At 38.1% G+C, this 19,221-nt stretch overlaps 1 protein-coding gene across 12 annotated transcripts in view; it reads left to right on the top strand.

The window, feature by feature from the left end:
- Window positions 1-3,708, top strand: part of PICALM (phosphatidylinositol binding clathrin assembly protein) — a 106,915-nt gene extending 103,207 nt beyond the window's left edge. For 11 of the 12 annotated variants that reach the window (XM_029914829.1, XM_029914830.1, XM_029914823.1 and 8 more), the window contains 2 exons: window positions 959-1,061; window positions 2,338-3,708. In XM_029914829.1, coding sequence (XP_029770689.1) covers window positions 959-1,051 — 93 coding nt within the window. In that variant the 3' untranslated portion in view covers window positions 1,052-1,061; window positions 2,338-3,708. The remainder of the gene's footprint in view (window positions 1-958; window positions 1,062-2,337) is intronic. The other variant, XM_029914824.1, reaches the window with a different exon arrangement.
- Window positions 3,709-19,221: the final 15,513 nt, after the last annotated feature.

The raw sequence follows: 19,221 nt of genomic DNA, 5'->3' as shown, positions 1-19,221 counted from the left end.
TCACAGTTCATGGGTTTGAGCCTCATGACAGCTCAGAACCTGGAGCCTGCTTCAGATTCTGTGTCTCCCTCTCTCTCTCTCTCTGCGCCCCTCAACCGCTCATGCTCTGTCTCTGTCTCAAAAATAAGTAAACATTAAAAAAAATAATAAAGTTTACTCCAAACTAAAATGGCTTGTATTTGGTTTGAAATACTCAAAGTAGGTTTGGTGAAGGTGATACACATAGGAAATGAACGTCTTTGTTCTTCAGGAACTGTCTTTCTTTGAAGATATACTAAAGATAAGTTATTGAGTTTAATAAATGATTTTCCTCAAATTAAACGATGGCAGCTAATTCCAAAAATCAAACAAATGTAATAAAGTAGAAAATAATCAAAGATCTGAAGTATTCCATATATTCAAGGTGGTGTGTGGGCAGTTAGGCTAGGTGACCTCCAAGATGACTTTCACCTCCAACAGTATATGCATCAGCTACAGCATATCCAGAAAGCAGGCAGGAGACAGGAGGAAAGAAATACCATTGCAGCTAGATGTGTTTGGTTTGGACTGAGGTTGGACTTCACACAGTTTTTGACAGATACCTTGGACATAGGGAGCCATCTTCTCTCAATGAAAAAAAAGAAATCACAAGCACTTCTTTCCCCTCTTCCCCCAACCCACCATAGAAGTCTTAACTGTGGGTCAACTTTTATTGACCTTTTTGAGTAAAATACTTTATTTCTCTGGAATTTCAGAAACAATTTGTTTTCTGAAAAACACATGCCATTTGGATACCCTTTAACTTGACATGTGATTGAAATTTTGCTTAATAATTCCATTTTCTCTAAAGACTGCCTTTTATATTTATTAAAGATGACAAAACAAAAACCACTTCTTCTTTCATTACATTTCCTGCTTTCATGTTCTGTCATTCAGAGATCTTTTTTTCTTTCCCTCTCTCTGTCTTCTTTTCCCCCAGCTGTCGGCAGCATCCAGCCCCTCCAGTCACAGTCCTCACAGAGCTTCAGGAAAGGACCCTTTTGCAGAGCTCTCTTTGGAGGATTTCTTATAAATCACTTTAGGTATTATTGCTGCTTATTGGGGGAGATGGGGACTTAAATACTTTAAAAATTTATCAAGTATTAAACAATTCACTCTTCTCCTTTGTTTCTTTAAAGGACTCTACGTTCTCTCTCTTCCTCCTCCTTCTCTGTTCTTTAGGTGAAGACTAAAAATAGATCAAAATAGGACATAAGGACAAACAACTTTTGGAAAATACCTTTAACATAATTAGAAGGTGTGATATCAAAGAACCATCTTTCATGTTTACATATAAGCATCCACTGCCCACAGCAGATGGATGAGATCAAATACCACCCTTAAAAGCTGGGTGTTTTCATCAGTCTTAAAAGATTTGAAGAGAACAACATAATTTTACACATTGGATTAGAGCTTGATTAGGAGCGTCTCTAGTTTGAATATAATGTCCTTGAATGTTAGTTGTGAAGAATTCATTTTAACACTTTCTTAAGCATTATGTTTATGTGTGCCTTTTCATTTAAAAATAGTAACATATTCCCCAAAACTGACTTTTTGTTTTGTTTTGTTTTTAAAATAAGGGCAAGGGAATACTTCTACCCTTTTTGAGAGAAGGATTCTGTGTTTGATTCACACTGCCTCTTTTTGCTGGAAGACCATGTAATTTGTTCTTCTTGGTGTTCTAACCCACAATGTACAGATATAGCTTCTAGATCTTTGAGAGTTTGTATTCTTCTGATTTGACAAGTTTATTAGCACATCTACTTCAGTAATGTCTTTGGATGGACAGTTTAAGGGAAATGATGAGTGAAGGATCAGAGCAAACAGTTATGCCCTATTGAAAACTTTTCTTTTGTAGACCTTTGTGATTTTGATTTAAATTAATAAAGAAATGATTTAGTAAGCATATTATAGTTCCCTTAATTGTCTCTAATTTATCTCTAATTTTACGACATCATATGTAAATAATAATTCAAATTTTGCTTTTCTAAATGAGATTTTCACATAGATTATTTGTGTTTATGGAGAGATGTTCTGAACTTGTCACTGAAAAAAATGTTCATTTTCTTTCTTTACCCATTTCTTGGTTTTTAGTAATTAGATCTATTTGGAAGTCCCTATAATTAGTCTTTAAATATTGACTTTTGGCACATGATAAGCTGATAATACTGACTTAGTTTTGTGATCAAGGTTGTGATAAATATGCTATAAACATTTCAGGGACAGTTGAATGGTAAAAAGCCACAAAACATTTTTATCTGTGAGAGGACTTCCTACAGTGCAGTGAATCAACTTATACTCTTTTTTTTTTTTCCCCAGATACAGTTTATGTAACTAGATGGAAGAGAATGGAATTATTCCAAAAAGACAAGTGCTCAAGCAGCAAATACTTACTTCCAGCAAAATCCAAACTGCTGTCTCTTAAACTCTCTTCTTCCATTAGAATGCTACAGTAACCCAGTGAAGGCCCATGAAGGAAATTGGGACTAGTATATAGCAGAACGTATCAATACAGTTTATAAAGCCAAGAATTGCCATGATTTCAGACTAAGATCTTTTTGGTGACTAACCCTTCAGTTCTTTCAATTCTTATTAATACCCATAATCAGTAACCTTTCAAGACAAAAAGCCCTTATTTGGAAAGTGTAAAATTTGTATTTGGAAAAGCTGCCTGGAGAGAAGAGCTGTGTCCTTTCCTGTAATGCAACAGGACTCTTTTGGGGGGAATCAAAATCATAATTAATTTTCCAGTATCTTTCTTTTCTCCAGTCCTCACAGATACAGAAACAGTAACTAAAATTAACTTTTCTTTTTAAAAAATTATATATTCAGTTTGCAGTAGACATTCCTTAAGTATTTGTATTTATTTATGATTATCAATTTACGTAACATTAATATTGTATCAGACCTCCTTATGAAAATGAGTATGGATGTACACAGTATGTTTGATTTTTATCCATAAGACTGAATCTGATTCCGAACGCTTTTCAGCTGACATACAGAGCACTAAATATTTTAAGGCAAGTCCATAGGTCTGAATCGCTTAAGAATTCTCAGTTTCTATGGGATTTAGGGAAGCATTATAAATGCATTAATCCTTATAGTCAATTCTGTGCCTAGGATTTTGCAAGGGAACAGTTCACTGACTAGGAAAAGCACTACATTTTAAATTCAGCATTAGTGCATTGGGAAGGAACTTTACTGCTTTGTGCTTGGCATGTCATTATTTCCATTTGACAGTAGGGCCTTTCCAAAATGAATGTGAGGAATTGCTTTCACTTCAAGACTTTCCTTCTTTCAGTAAAACTCTAGGAGGTGTTATGGGGGGAGGGAAGGGGACAAAATCCTTGAAACCTTTTATTTGGCTCACGCCATGTTATGATCATGTACCTTTTAAATAAGGGGAAATAGTATCTTTAAAGTTAATGTCTAGCCAAGAGTTTAGTTAACAAAAAATTTAAACTGCACTGTTGATCGGTGCTTTGTGTAAATACATCTTAACGTTTCGGTTGAGAGGGGCCTTAAGAAGGACAGTTCGTTGTAGGAAAGCAATTCTGTACATGAGTTTAAGCATACTTGTTGCATTGTCTCTGCAGATTCTATTTTTGTTTACAATATTAAAATGTATGTTAGCAAAAATGGGTGGATTTTCAAATAAAATGCAGCTTCCACAAAATTTTTGTTATGGTATTTTGGTCTGAGGTGCATTTTTTTTCCTTTTCCTTTTTCTTTATCATCAGTATCATTATTTTTTGCTAATAAAAATATACTCAAGTGATTATATTTGTTGATTTAATAAAATGTAAATTTTATTTGTTTTAATTTAATTTCCTTAAGGATTTTTCTTTGTACCTTTTGTTACCTTTTAGACTCTTATTGATAACCTAAACTACTTATTAAAATTGTTTGTCTTCTGATCAGATGCCTTCAGTCAGGTAAGTTTAAGGGAGAAAATGCTTGGTGTTTGGCATATTAATGCATGTGATGATTCTGCCAAAGAAACCTCTGACTGTATCATGTTTCATATTGAAGAGTAAGTAGGATTCAGAGTACAGGACAAAGGGGTTAAAGACTTTGCGTTGATAATTATGTGCATAGTATTGCCATGGTTGGAAAAAAGTCCTCTGTAGCCAATATACTTTGTTAACTTTACTAGTTTTTAAGTTTCGCTGTCATTAAACCATTTTTGTATAAACTGGGAAATTGTACTTTTGTAGTTAACTTCCTTAACACTCTCACAAATTTTGATTTGTCTCGATGTTCTACTTCAGGTCTATGGCCTGTTCCTTTTATAATTAGAGCAGCCGCAGCAGTAGTGTTTTGTATGTTTATGAGGGTGCTTTGTAAATATTTTCATCCTATTACTGAAACACAGCTTCTGGGCTTGTTCGATAAGTATTACCCACATTTTACCCATTTTACAGATTGAAATCAGGAACTCTTCTGGAAGAGGGACTTGCTCAACTCAATAAGCTAATAGAGGAGTAAGGTCTTTAGTTTCATGGTCCACTGTCCTTTTTATGATCTGCTGTTGTTAATTCAGATGTAGAATTTGTATCCCTCTGTGGTGTAGTCTGATGACCACTCTTCATTCTCACAAGGACTTCCTCTATGCAGCACATTTTCTGCTTCCTGCTCTGTTGCCCAGACATCATTGACAAGGAAATATGCAAAATATATGATCATACTAACTCTATAACAAGTGAGGTAACTTAGCTGTTGAATGCATAAATATATTAGGTTATGAGCCCGAACACGTCCACACCATCTTAGTTCCCAAATACCAGCTTGGTGGAGGCTGCAGAGAGAAGTTAGATTATTACTGCAGAGGCCATCTATACTTGTCCCAAATCATTTTCAAAATTAGTCTTTTGCTTTTGACTTAACATCTCATTATTATTATTCAGCATTTCTTAATTTAATTTGTTTTCCTTTTGTTTATTTAGGGGTGCCTGCTGCATGGCTTAGTCACTTAAGCATCCAACTCTTGGTTTCAGCTCAGGTCATGATCTCATGGTTGTGTGAGTTTGAGCTCCATTTTGGGCTCCATGCTGACAGTGTGCAGCTTGCTTGGGATGCTCCATCTTTCTCTATCACTGCCCTTTCTCAACTCCCATTGTCTCTGTCTCTCTCAAAATGGATAAAGTTTTTAAGAATCTTTAAAAAAAATTAAATTATTTTGAGAGAGAGCAAGCGCACAAGCCAGGGTATGGGCAGAGAGAAGAGAGAGAATCCCAAGCAGGCTCCACACTGTCAGCATGGAGCCTGATGTAGGGCTCATTCTCAGGAACCACAAGATCATGACCTGAACTGAGATCAAGAGTCTGATGCTTGAGGGGCACTTGTGGGAAAGAGCACTGGGTATTATATGGAAACCAACTTGGTAATAAACTATTTAATTAAAAAAATAAAAATAAAAGTCCTGGGGCACCTGGGTGGCTCAGTCGGTTAAGTGTCCGACTTCGGCTCAGGTCAGATCTCACATGTGGGTTTGAGCCCCGCATCAGGCTCTGTGCTGACAGCTAGCTCAGAGCCTGGAGCCTGCTTCCAGTTCTGTGTCGTCTTCTCTCTCTGCCCCTCCCCCTCTCATGCTCTGTCTCTCTCTCTGTAAAAAATAAATAAAACATTAAAAAAAAAAATAAAAGTCCTGAATAACAAAACCAAAACCAAAAAAAAAAGTCTGATGCTTAACTGAGGCACCCATGCACATTTTTAGAGCTATTTTTTTCTTAACCAGTGATTATGAGAGGCCATATTTAGGAAAAGGCCTTATGTTGGACTAGGAATTTTTTATTTCTCCACAAACGAACAAAAATAGGCCTTTATGGGATAAGTTTCTCCTTGAACTGAATAATTTCTTGTTCATCTGCGACAAACATGTTTCCAGATTCTGAGAATTCCCAGTGTTGATGGGCACTCAGGACGAGTGTGGCTGGCGTGTGTGCAGCGGTGGCTGGGTCACAGGGTGTGTGGAGAGGCCACAGCATACAGCCAGATGAACTGACTTTTGCAGAGAAGATGGCTTCACAGCTTCCATCAGTGGCCTGCACAAGTAGCTTAGTTCTTTGTTTAGCCCTACTTGCTGCCTTCCATGGGTCTGACTCACTTGGAATTCTGCTGTCTGAATAGGCACTGAATGGAAAGGCTGCAGTATCATCCATTTTGGTATGTCCCCAATTAGAAGTGTTTTCTCAGTCTTTAGCTAGTATTTCTAGTCTAATTTTGGTGTAAGCATTTAGTAAATGTCCCATTTGTCATTGAAGAAGCATACAAGTTTAGTTCTTAAGCTGTATGTGAAACTACTCCCACATTGTCAGAAGTTGTGTAAGGTTCTTTCCATGGTATGGTGGAGGGAGCAGGTACAACCATCTTGAGGCAGAGTAGTAGGTTACACTGATGGTAGGCAGACAGCTAGGAGAGAAAGGGGAAGGGAAAGTTTTGTTTCCCAAAAAGTTCTTATTTAAAATAGGTCTTCCAGGGGTGCCTGGGTGGCTCCTTCGGTTAAGTATCTGACTTCAGCTCAGGTCATGATATCGCTATTGACAAGTTTGAGCCCCGCATCAGGCTCTTTGTTTGACAACTCCAAGCCTGGAGCCTGCTTCACATTATGTGTCTGTCTGTCTCTCTCTCTCTCTCTCTCTCTCTCTCTCTGCCCCTCCCCTGCTCGCACTTTCTCTCCCTCCTTCCCTCCCTCCTTCCTTTTCAAATATAGTAAAAGAAATTTTAAAAATGTTTAAATAGCTCTTCCATTTGGGCACCTGGCTGGCTCAGTTGGTAAAGCAAGAGACTCTTCATCTCAGGGTCATGAGTTCAAGCCCCACATTGGACATGGAGCCTACCTAAAAACCATAGAATAGTTCTTTATCTGCTACAAAAAGTAATTTTTTTGGAGAGTATGCATGTGCATGCATGAGTGGGGCAGGGGCAAAAAGGGGGAGAGAGGTTTTTTTTGGCAACTAATACATATTTTGTATATATACAAATATATATGTTTATTATATGTATATTACAATCTTATTTTTATGGAAGTATAGTTAGCATACAGTGTTATATTGGTTTCAGGTATATAAAATGATTCAACAAATCAATAGTGCTTATCACATTCCGTGCATTTTTGTTATAATTTTTACTTTTTAATTTGCATCCAAGTTAGCATATAATGCAACAAGGATTTCAGGAGTAGATTCCTTACCCCTTTAGCCAACCCCCCTCCCTCCACCCCTCCAGCAACCCTCTATTTATTCTCTGTATTTAAGAGTCTTTTATGTTTTGTCCTTCTTCCTGTTTCTGTATTATTTTTGCTTCCCTTCCCTTATGTTCATCTGTTTTGTATGTTAAAGTCCTCATGTGAGTGAAGTCATATGTTCTTTATCTTTCTCTAATTTCATGTAGCATAAAATCCTCTTGTTCCATCCATGTAGTCGCAAATGGCAAGATTTCATTCTTTTTGATTTCTGAGTAATTATATATATATATATATATATAATGTACATATATATGTATACACATACCACGTTTTTATCCATTTATCTGTTGATGGGCATTTGGGCTCTTCCCGTACTTTGGCTGTTGTTGATAGTGCTGCTATAAACATTGGGGTACATGTGCCTCTTAGAAACAACACACCTGTCTCCCTTGAATAAATACTTAGTAGAGCAATTGCTGGGTCATAGAGTAGTTTATTTTTAATTTTTTGAGGAACCTCCATACTGTTTTCCAGAGTGGCTGCACCAGTTTGCATTCCCACCAGCAGTGCAAGAGATCCTCTTGGGAGAGAGAATGTTAAGGAGGTTCCACATTCAGCATAGAGCCCAAGGCAGGGCTCCATCCTATGACCCTGGTATGACTTGAGCTGAAATCAGGAATGTTCAACATCTAAGCCATTCAAGCGCCCCCCCCCCAAAAAAAATTATTTTAAGGTTGGTTTTGAAATAAATTGCTTTGTGAGAATCACCTGGAGAGCTAACCTTAGCCCTCTCTGAGCCTTCCACAGTCAGGCACCCTGCCTGTCTCCCTTGAGGCTGGGCATTTGGCGTCTGTCTTGTACCCTCAAACAAGCATGGGTTTATTGTGCCCTTGACCCTCAAGTGGGACAGTAGGGAGAAAGTATCAACAGAGAAGTAGACTCCCCACCTGGACCTGGCCTCCATGCCACCTGCACTAGTGCCGTACTTACAGCTGATTTCCTTGGCCTTTCAGGAACACTTCACATGGAAGCCTCAGGCACACCACACTGGCACTGCCAGCTAGCTTAGGGTCATCTTAAAAGGCGCAAAATGAAATCTATGTTTCTGCTCACTTTTGTCCTGATGTAGGGCAGGAACTGAAAAGCTTTTCCCCTTCTGTGTTATTATGTAAGAGCCTGGAGTGGGCAGGCAGAGGCACTGCAGTAGGAGGGGAAAGACAGAGATGACAAGAAACCAGGCAAAGATAGCTGTGCCCACTGTTTGGTGTTCATAACACCTGTTGTTCGTAGCTGATCTTTTACAACCACTACACTGATAGTGTGGAACTTAATAATTTGTGATAGAATTTACATCACAAGTGGGTCCAAAGTAGAAATGAAAGATTGATGGTATACTTCATCTTAAAAAGGTTAAACTGATGTCATTCTGGCTTAAAAGAAATGATATAATAGGATAATAGGAAGTGATAGAAAATATAAGTCTCTTCCCTACCCCTCGCACAGCCCCTAAAGCCCTTATGATGTAAGTGGTAAGAGCACTAGGAGCATCTCTCGTTTTAATTGGCCTTTGGCCCTAGTCCCTAGTTCCTGACACAAAATTACTAAATCTCTTGGAATTTTCTGGGTGTCAGAGGTGTCTTTTGTTCTACTGAGGCAACTCTTGGTGGGCTCATAGATACCTTCAGAGGGAGGGCTGGTCACCAGCAAGACCACGCTGTCAGAAGTCTCCATAAAACTCCCAGTAATAAGGGATCTGGAGTGAAGAGAAGATGGACTATTTAATAAGATGGTTTTAATCAGCACCATATATCTGGGGAAGGGTGGTTGAGATTATCAAAGAAATAACTGTGTGAGAAACTGGAATAAGGTCAAGTTCAGTGATAAATCCCAGAGAATATCTCCATTACTAAGGGATCGACAGTAAAGCATTAATGGAGGCCAGGAAGAGAACAGAGATGAAGATTAACTATTTTCAAAAAGACAAATAATAACATGCTGGTGAAAATGTGGAGGAGGGAACCCTGTCTGCCATTGATGGGAATGTAAACTAGTATGGCCATGACGGGAAATAGGATGGAGTTTCTTCAAGAAATTAAAAATAGAGCTATCCTAGGATCCAGCAATCTAACACCTGGGTGTATATCTGTAGGGAACAAAATCATCATCTTGTAGTTAGACCTTACTCTCATATTCACTGAAGTATTATTCACTATAGCCAAGGTATGGAAATAACCTAAGTGTCCATCAGCAGATGAATTGGTTTTTAAAAAATTGTAATATGTATATATGTATACACACACACAGTGGAATATTGATTACTTATTCTTAAATACAAGGGAAATTATTGTCATTTATCACAACATGGATGTACCTGGCAGGATTATGCCAAGTGAAATAAGCCAGACAAAAACTAACACTGCATGGTCTCACATGTGGATTCTGAAAAGAAAAAAGTCAGAATAATAGAAATAGAAAATTGGTTGCCAGAGGCCGGAGGGTGGGGGAAATAGATTGGTAAAAAGGTGCAAAGTTTAAGTTATAAAAGAAAAAAATGAGGTCTGAGGATCTAAGTATAACATGATGACTATAGTTGATAACACTGTATCATATAATAGAAATCTGCTGTGAGAATGAACTTAAATGTTCTCCCCCTGCCACTCCCAAAAAAGTAAGTATGTGAGGTGTTGGATGGATGTGTATATAACTATGGGAGGTATCCCTTCCCAAAGAATATATATATCAAATCATCACACCAAATACTTTAGTGAAAAAAAAAAAAAACGTACTAGTAGCATTGTGAGATAGTTTGCAGAATCAATGGGAGGAATGGAAATGCTGAGTGGCTATTGGACTGGAGATGAGATGGGGTAAGTGATGAAAGAAAAACAAATGGAGAGCCTGGAATATGAACATATACAGAAGACAATTTGCATAGTTTTTGTCTTTGAAGAGCATTCTTCCCTTCAGAGAGTATTTCTGTCATTGAGTGAGGCATCTACTGCTTGATGAGACAGTGCAGCGTGGTGGTAAGTGTGGGCTCTGCAGCCATGCTGGCATTTTAAATCCTAGTTTGAGCAACTTCTGTATCTGTCCATGCTTCATGTTCTTTCTCTGTAAAATGGCATAATAATGCCTACCTCATATGACTGTTGTTTGTAGTTAATGAGTTAGTAAGTTGGGGCATTTAGAACATCTTTACATGTCATAGAGTTTCAGTACACTTGTTGGGATTCAGAATAACTTATGGTCAAGGCTATTATGAATCAAGGCTCTTATGGTCATGAGCCTAGATTCTGGAGGCAAAACATCTGTGTCCAGATCCTGACTCTGTCTCTTACTAGCTGGGGAACTTTGGGAAATTTATTAAATTTCCCTCTGCCTATTTCTTCATCTGTAAAGTGAGAATAATTCTGGACCCACTACATAGGATTATAAGAAGGATCAATTAGGTCAATATATGTAAAGTGCATATAATAAGTGTGTTTAAGTGTTTGCTATTTTTAAGAGCCTTTTTAAATGTCACTCTTGGGGCGCCCAGGTGGCTCAGTCGGTTAAGCCTCCGACTTCAGCTCAGGTCAGACTTCACGTTCGTGGGTTTGAGCCCCGTGTCAGGCTTTGTCCTGACAGCTAGCTCAGAGCCTGGAGACTGCTTCCGGTTCTGTGTCTCCTCTCTCCGCCCCTCCCCCTCTCATGCTCTTTCTCTGTATCAAAAATAAAACATTTAAAAAATTAAAAAAAAATGTCATGTCCTGTTTGCATTGTGCTGATGTCAGCCCAGAGCCCGGCTGGAGGTTCCCCTGACGTGATTCCAAAGCAAAACCCAGAGCCTCTAACTCCACATGTCCTCACATAAGCAGGAGTCCTTTGTTTAGAGGCAGCGGAGGTAATTCCTGAGTCTGATGTGACAGAACACATTTTTTAAAACAGCCAGCCCCACACATCTAAGTATACTTAGGTCAGTGGTTTTAGATGCCTCAGATAAAGCAGAATACTTTCTAAAGTCATTTGAGCCCCCCTCCTTTTTTTTTCTTTCTTTGTAACAGAGAATAAGTCTTATTTAGTAGAAGAGGCTATGTTTTACTATTGGAAACATTGACTTCTTGTGAGGCAAATATTCAAGCTAGTCTCTATTAAGACTAGATTTGGCTTGTGTATAACAGAAAATTCATACAATGGTTCTAACAAGACAAGTTTATTTTTTCACGTAAAAGTGTGATCTGGCATAGCAGCTTTGCTCACCACACTGGTAGGTGCCTATTTGCGCTTCCATAGTCCTTAAGGAGCTTCTTCTGTCTCCTAATTCTCTGTGGCTGAGCAGCATAACCCCACCCCAAGCAGCAGGATAGAGAAAGTGGGGAGAAAGGGAAAGGAATTGTCTACAATTTCTTACATTCCATTGACCAGAACTTTGTCATGTGGCTGCAAGGGAGGCTGGGAAACAAGTCTTAAATTTAGATGACCGTGGACTCAGCTAACAGCGAAGTCAATGCATTATTATAGCGTAAGGGGGCAAAGGAGAACTGTCACCAGTCCTTCAGTTTCTATGAAAAGAATTGCTAATTTCTTGAGCCTTTTTCTTATCAGTGACTTTAAATCCCTCCCATGTCACATACTGTAAGTTTAGATCTGAGATATACTAAAAAAAAAAAAAAAACCCATAATTTATAGTTTTAGAATTGAAATATTTCAAAGAAATCAAATATATTTAATGCTTAAAAATGAAAAAAAAAATGAAAAAGAAGCAAGTCCAAACTGCTCATGTGTGTTACAAGACATGTTGAAAATGTGTATCTTCCCACCAAATTTCAGGCCCAGCAGTATTCCATGTTGGCAGTTTTACACCTATAGCACAAAAATCACAGAAGTCACTTTTTTAAGTGGCTAGAAGAAACTGATGCAAAAGTGAAATGTAACAAAGAACATCAAAGATCTGAAGTGCATTGCACACTTGTGCCAGAACCTCAAATGAGGTCAGAGCCCCAGATTTGGAGTCTGAGGACTTTTAGGTAAAAATGCCTCACTGGCCTCGGCTAGCCATTCAGAGGGGAATGCAGCATAGTTAATTTTCATTCCTCTAAGCAGGGAAATGTTGCAAGGCCTAGCATATTTTTATAGCTGAGACTATACAAAAAGATGGCCCTAACCCAAGAAGGCAGGAGGTCAGTGAGCTTGAGGAAGGAAATGCTGACAAAACCTTTTACTAAGAATCTGTGAGAGTATCTGAATCTGCGGTCCCTTTCAAACTCATTCACTCTGTTGGGAATCTGAAAACATTTCTGTGTGAAGAATCTTTAAAAAAGCATTTGAGGATTTTTAACACTCAGATCCTGCGAACAGAATGACCTAAAACAACCAACCAAAAGAGTCACAGTCCAAAAGGAGCCTTTCAGGGAACTTGAGCCTTATAAAGTCACAGGAATAGGAAATGGAAATACTTAATCGAGTTAAAGTCACTAATATTTAGAAAGCCTCTGTTGCTTTGAGAGCACATTTCCTTGCGTCTAGTGCAAAAGCCAGTTTTACTCCAAGAAAAATACAGAGAAACTGTTGTGTTGAGCTCTAGTAAAACAAGGAAGGATCAAGTGGGCCTTTAACAAACAGCCCTTTATTGCCACAAAAATCCCCTGGCCTCCTTGTGCCCTGAATGGCTCTAGTGTCTGGCTAGAAGATTCAAAAAGAAACACAAATGTTAACCACTGGCCCGCAGTGCCACGCCCTGCCTCCCCCACACTCCTGAAAATTTTGGAAGGGGGTTTACTACTGGTCCCTACTGCCTGCTGTTGATCAGCAGATGCTGGGTGTGGCCTCTTGGAGCCCTCACACCAGGCAGCGTCCGAGTCCTCCCCAGCCACCCCAGGACAGAATGAACCCCTTCATACTGCTACCATTGGAGACGGGTCCGCGCTTCGTGGCATCTGATAGAAGGGACCCAGGGACTCTCTAGACCGTACTGAATGCTCTGCAGTGACAACCACACGACTTGGGCCTCACTGCCAGAGATGATCGTTAAATGCCAGTCATTATTTCAATGGCCATGTCCTGCATGTCTAGTATGTGCAGGCTACAGGTGCTCTTTTAATCCTTAAAATAATCCTGCCCTATGAAAATTAGATTAACCTAATGCTGTCGTGGCAACCAGACTTAAAAGAGATTAAATGACTGCTCAAGATTCAAGGTAGCCAGCCTGACTCCACAAAATGTGTTTCCCCATACTCTACCTCATCTCTTTACATCTCCTTAATTTCTTCAAGTTTATCTAATTCCTGGCCCCAAAAAAGCAATTTTTCAGCCTGAAGCTAAAGTGACTGTTGCAGTCTCTACCCTTTTGCCCCTCAAATCTTGAATAGCCACATATAATACTCACATGCTTGGTTATTCTGAAAAGCATAAGAATCTCCTACAGTCAAATTTATTTTCCAAAGTTATTACTAAAGGTGCTAAAAATAGAATGTTGTAAGTTAAATACAACCACCCCCCACATCCAGAATATCTTGTCCTGTTTTCTCCCACCTCTCTTGCTTCCTCCTTTGCTGCTGGTACGAAGAGTAAAAGCTGTTCGCGGCAGCCCAAGGAGGTCTCGCTGACCCATGGGGCTCTTACTGGACCGTTAGCATCTTGAAGAAAGGGGCAATTTCATTTTGTCTCACTAATGTCTTAAACACAGTGCCTGGCTCAAGGGCCTGTTTGATTAACGCTTAATTGAATGAGGGATGTTTGGAGGAAGTTCACTGTGGTATGGCCACTTCTTTTGAGATTTGCTTTGGAATGTCATCATCTAAAAAAGTCACCACCCTACAATTTTACAGTTTGGGTTGTTAAAAACACAACCCAAAAACTATCTTTTTTTTTTTTTTTTTTACAGATAGTGCTATTCTGCAAATTCTAAACACAAGAAATGATACTAACAGAAGGAAAGAACATTCTTCCCTTTCCTTTTTCAAAGGATGCCTTTTCTACTCTGACATCTTCTTGGCAGCAAACAAGACTTTAAGCCATTTGATATTTTCTTCAGATTCAAATTCACATTGTGAAGTAAAAATTGCCACAGCTAACAAATTAATGCTGGAATCCTACCATGTTATGCCTGGCTTGTTTTCATAATCTCATGGTCTGAACTTTCCAAGAGTGAGAGAAAAACAATGTCAATTTCTGCTGACCTACTGAAACCAATGCTCTGTCACATAGTCCGTCTTTGTGGGTTTACTGGAAGCTCTTTGATTTGTCCCAGGAGACAGTAAGTTTATCCCCCCCTTTCTGAGAAAAGTAAAGATAAATCTTATCTATAAAATGTTTACCTTTCTTTCTTAAAAAGAAAATTGGCAAATCTAGTGCATATTGTTACTAACTTTTCCAAGGACATTTCTGCTTCTGTTGACCTTTGAAAGACCATCCTAACAAAGTATTCTGCTTTCCCGTCCGGAAACACTGTTGCTTCCGTTCACACTGAAAGACATAGCATGACCTGTCCACATTGTCACTTATGGAATGGATTGGAAGATGGGTATTTGAGGGACATTTTGGTCGTGATAGGGGGGTTAACTTTTTTTTTAATATAATTTGTCAAGTTAGCTAACATACAGTGTATACAGTGTGGTCTTGGTTTCCAGGAATAGATTCCCATGATTCATTGCTTACATACAACACCCAGTTCTCATCCCAACAAGTCCCTCCTCAATGCCCATCAGGGGGGTAACTTTTTAAAGTATAAAATATATCAGTCAGGTATACAAATCTTAAGTGTCCTGCTTAATGTTCATAAAGTGAACCACCCGTGCAATTCACTCAGATCAGGATTACCAGAAAACTCCTTCCCGCACCATACTAGGCATTCCCTACCACAAAAGTAACCACAATTCTGACTTCTGTCAGTAAGGTTAGTGTGCTTGTCCTGTTTTGCATACATGGAATCATGGAATCATACCATATGTCCTCTTTTGTGTCTGCCTTCTTTTACTCAATCTTTTGTGTATAGGATTGATCTATGTAGTTACATTTGGTAGTTGTTTATTCTTTTTTGTTGCTGTTTACTATTCCATTGTAAGCCTATAAATAGATTGATACATATTGATACATACATATCAGTCACTATTTACACGTTCTGCTGATAGTCATTAGGGTTGTTTCAAATTTTTGGTTACTATCAATAAAGTTGCTGGTAATATTCTTATCCATGTCTTCTAAACAGAAGCACTCATTTCCTTTTTTTTAAATTTTTTCAAAATGTTTTTGTTTCAGAGAGAGAGAGAGAACACTTGAACAGAAGAGAGGGGCAAGGGAGAGAGAGAGAGAGAAAGAATCTTAAGCAGAATCCATGCTCAGTGCAGAGCCTGACGTGGGCTCCATCCCATGACCTTGGTCATAAGATGAGCTGACATCAGATTATCAACCGAGTCACCCAGGTGCCCCATAACCACTCATTTCTATTCCATATTAAGCCAAGAGTGGAACTGGTGGATCATGACATTTATATATGTGCGGCTTTACTGAAATACTGCCAAACATATTCCAAAGTATTTGTGCCAATTTATGGTCCCACCAACAATTATATGTCAGTTCAAGTGCTCTGTGTCCTTGTCAATGTTTACTATTTTTAACTTTTAATTTTGGCCACCCACTAAATACAACTAGTGAGTGTATAGTTGTATCTAATGGTTTTAATTTGCCTTTTCCAGACTAATAATACCAATCTTCTTTTTTTATGTTTGTTTCCTAAAATGGTTGTCTTTTTTCCTACTCATTTGTAAAAGTTCTTTATATATTCTAGATATTTCTTAAAAAATATATATAGAAAATAGATTTTCCCAGTATGTGACTTGCCTTTTGACTCTTTTTTTAAAAATGATATTTATTTTTGAGAGAGACAGAGTGTGAGTAGGGGGAGGGGGGCAGAGAGAGAGACACACACACACACAGAATCCAAATCTGAGCTGTCAGCACAGAGCCTGATGTGGGCTCAAACTCACTAACTGTGAGTTCATGACCTGAGCCAAAGTTAGCTGCTTAACCAACTGAGCCACCCAGGTGCCCTGCCTTTTGACTCTTAATGGTATCTTTTAGTGAAAAGAGATATTAATTTTCATGAAATTCAACATCAATTTATGATTGGTGATTTTTAAGGCCCTTTCTCCCCAAAAGAGGTAGATGATATAGAAAGCAGTAGGCTTGAGGGAAGGGGCATCTGGAAAACTGCCAAATACACATTTACCAGCCAACCAGATATTGATTTTAATTCAAGAATAGGCTTGATTATCAGATCTATTGTGTCTATAAAGGGGAGCATGAGATATTTTGTTTCCTACCTGAATTGTTTTACCTTCCATATTTAGGTCTCTGATCCACTTTGATTTTTGTGTACGGTATGATGTAGGTGTCAAGGTTCATTTTTTTCCCCATATAGCTATACAGTCGCCTGAGCTTCACTTTTTTATTGAAAAGAACTCCTTTCTCCCCAACTTATAATGACATGTTTGTCAGAAATTAAGCGATTTTGCGGGTTGGTTTCTAGATTCTTTATTCTGTTCCATTGGACTATTCTTTATCCTTGGGCCAATACCACACTGTCTTAATTACTGAAATATTAAAAGTCTTACAATTTAGGGCACCTGGGTGGCTCAGTCCATTGAGCGTCTGACTCTTGATTTCAGCTCAGGTCATGCATGATCTCATTGTTTGTGAGTTTGAGCCCTATGTCAGTCTCTGTGCTGCCTGCAGGGAGCCTGCTTGGGATTTTCTCCCTCTCTCTCTCTGTCCATCCCCTGCTTTCACTTCCTCTCTCTTTCTCTCTCTCTCTCAAAATAAGTAACTAAACCTTTTTTCAAAAAAAAAGTCTTGCAATTTGATAATAAGTTCTCCAACTTTATTTTCTTAAAGATTGTCTTGACTATCATAGGTCTTTTGTCTATGCTATAGATTTCCATGATAATGTTAGAAACTATCAGCTGGGATTTTTGTTGAGGTTGCACTGAGTCTACAGATACAGCAAGAACTCACATCTTAACTCTTTTGAAGCTTCCAGTGCATTATGGTGGTATTGGTCTCTATTCCCCATTTATGTAAGTACTGAATTTCCCTCAACAATGGTCTCCAGTCTTCAACAAAGTTTTGCTAATATTTCATTAGACACATTTCTTTATTTTGATGTTTTTGATGTCATAAATGATTTGACTCTCAATTTGCTGCTGGTATAAAGAAATACAATGGATCTTTATTGACCTTGTGTCCTGTGACTTTGCTAAATTCACTTATAAATTCTAGTAGTTTGTAGATGGGATTATCTACTTACAGAAACCTGATATCTGTAAGGAAGATAGGTTGCTTCTTCCTTTATAATGTCTGTGCTTTTAATTTCTTTTGGCATCACTGAACTGGCTACAACCTCCAGTTGCGTTAAACACTGCTGAATAGAAGTATGAGAGTGAACATGTGTGTCTTGTTCCTGACCTCAGTGGGAAAATGTTTAATATTTCACTACTAAAATTAGCTAGAGTGTTTTTTAGAAATGCCTGGTTTGCTGAGAGTTTTATTATACTATTATAACTTTTTTCATAGTATTGAATGTTATCAAATATCGCACCTATTGAGATGATCATATGAATTACCTCCTATGTCCCATTCATTATACCGTTGATTTTTATTTTTTAAAAACTTTTCCTTGATTTTAAAATTTTAAGACATAAATTCACATACAATTGTACAAAATAATACGGGGTGCTGGGTGACTCAGTTAGTTGAGCATCCAACACTTGATTTTGGCTCAGGTCATGATCTTGTGGTTTGTGGGATTGAACCCCACATCAGGCTCTGCACTGACAGCACAGAGACTGCTTGGGATTCTCTCTCTCTGCCTCTTCCCTGCTTGTGCTCTCTTTAAATTAATTAATTAATTAATTTAAAACTTTAAAAAATAATATGAATAGATCGCATGTACTCATAACCCAGTTTCCCACAATAATATAATTTTTGAAAATTATAGTACAGTATCACAAGCAGGATATTGACACTGATATAATCCACTGGTTCTATTTGTGTTCACACTCTAATTTCTGAACGTTAAACCAACCTTGCATTCTTTATTCATGAAATATATATGACTAAATGCAATAAGCTAATATTTTGTCAGGATCTTGCATCTATATTCCTGAGAGATATTGGCCTGTAATTCTCTTTTCTTGTAATGATGCCAGGTTTTGGTATTAGAATTATATTGGCCTCATAGAATGATTTGGATGTGTTTTTTCTCTCCATTCTCTGAAAGAGTTTGTGTATGTTTGCTATTAAATCTTTTTGAAATATTTGGAAAAATTCACCAGTAAAGTAAGCCATCTAGGTTTGAAATTTTCCTCTTGGGAAAATTTTAAGTATAGATTAGATCTTTTTTATCGCTTGAAGGCTATTCAGAATTTTTATTTCTTCCTGTTTTTCAGAAATGTCTTTCAAGAAACGCTTCCATTTAATTGAAGTTGTCAATTTTACAGGGAAAAGTTTTTTCCCTTAATTTCCTCTCATGGTATTTTTCATAATATTGGTAACATTGTAGCAGTGTTTCCTTTTTCATTTGTTTCCTGTTTTCTGTCTGATTAGTCTTACTAGGGGTTATCAGTTTCAATGAACCCTTCAAAGAATCAGAGTTTTGCTTTGTTGATTTTCTCTTTATCTTTGGCCTTATATTTAAAAGATATTCCTTGTAAAAGCCTTATAAGTAAATGTAGCTTTAAAATAAAGTGTTGATGTCAACTTCAGGCACGATCTCTGTCCTTGGCTTGTGGCACCCATGAGAGGGAAGTGGTAATGGTCTTGAACAGGGACTCAGCAGTTTAGACTTAATAGAGCTGAGAGAAGAGGGATCTCACTCTTGGTGGAATTTTTTTTAAGTTTATTTATTTTGAGAGAGAGAGAGACAGGCCTGTGTGCATGAGTGGGGGAGAGGCAGAGAGAGAGGGAGAAAGAGAATATGAAGCAGGACTTTTGAGATCATGACCTAGGTCAAGATCAAGAGTCAAACACTTAACCAGCTGAGT

This window comes from Suricata suricatta, chromosome 11 (genome assembly GCF_006229205.1).
Source record: "Suricata suricatta isolate VVHF042 chromosome 11, meerkat_22Aug2017_6uvM2_HiC, whole genome shotgun sequence".
Taxonomy (NCBI): domain Eukaryota; kingdom Metazoa; phylum Chordata; class Mammalia; order Carnivora; family Herpestidae; genus Suricata; species Suricata suricatta.
This window is presented reverse-complemented; position numbering and strand designations above follow the sequence as displayed.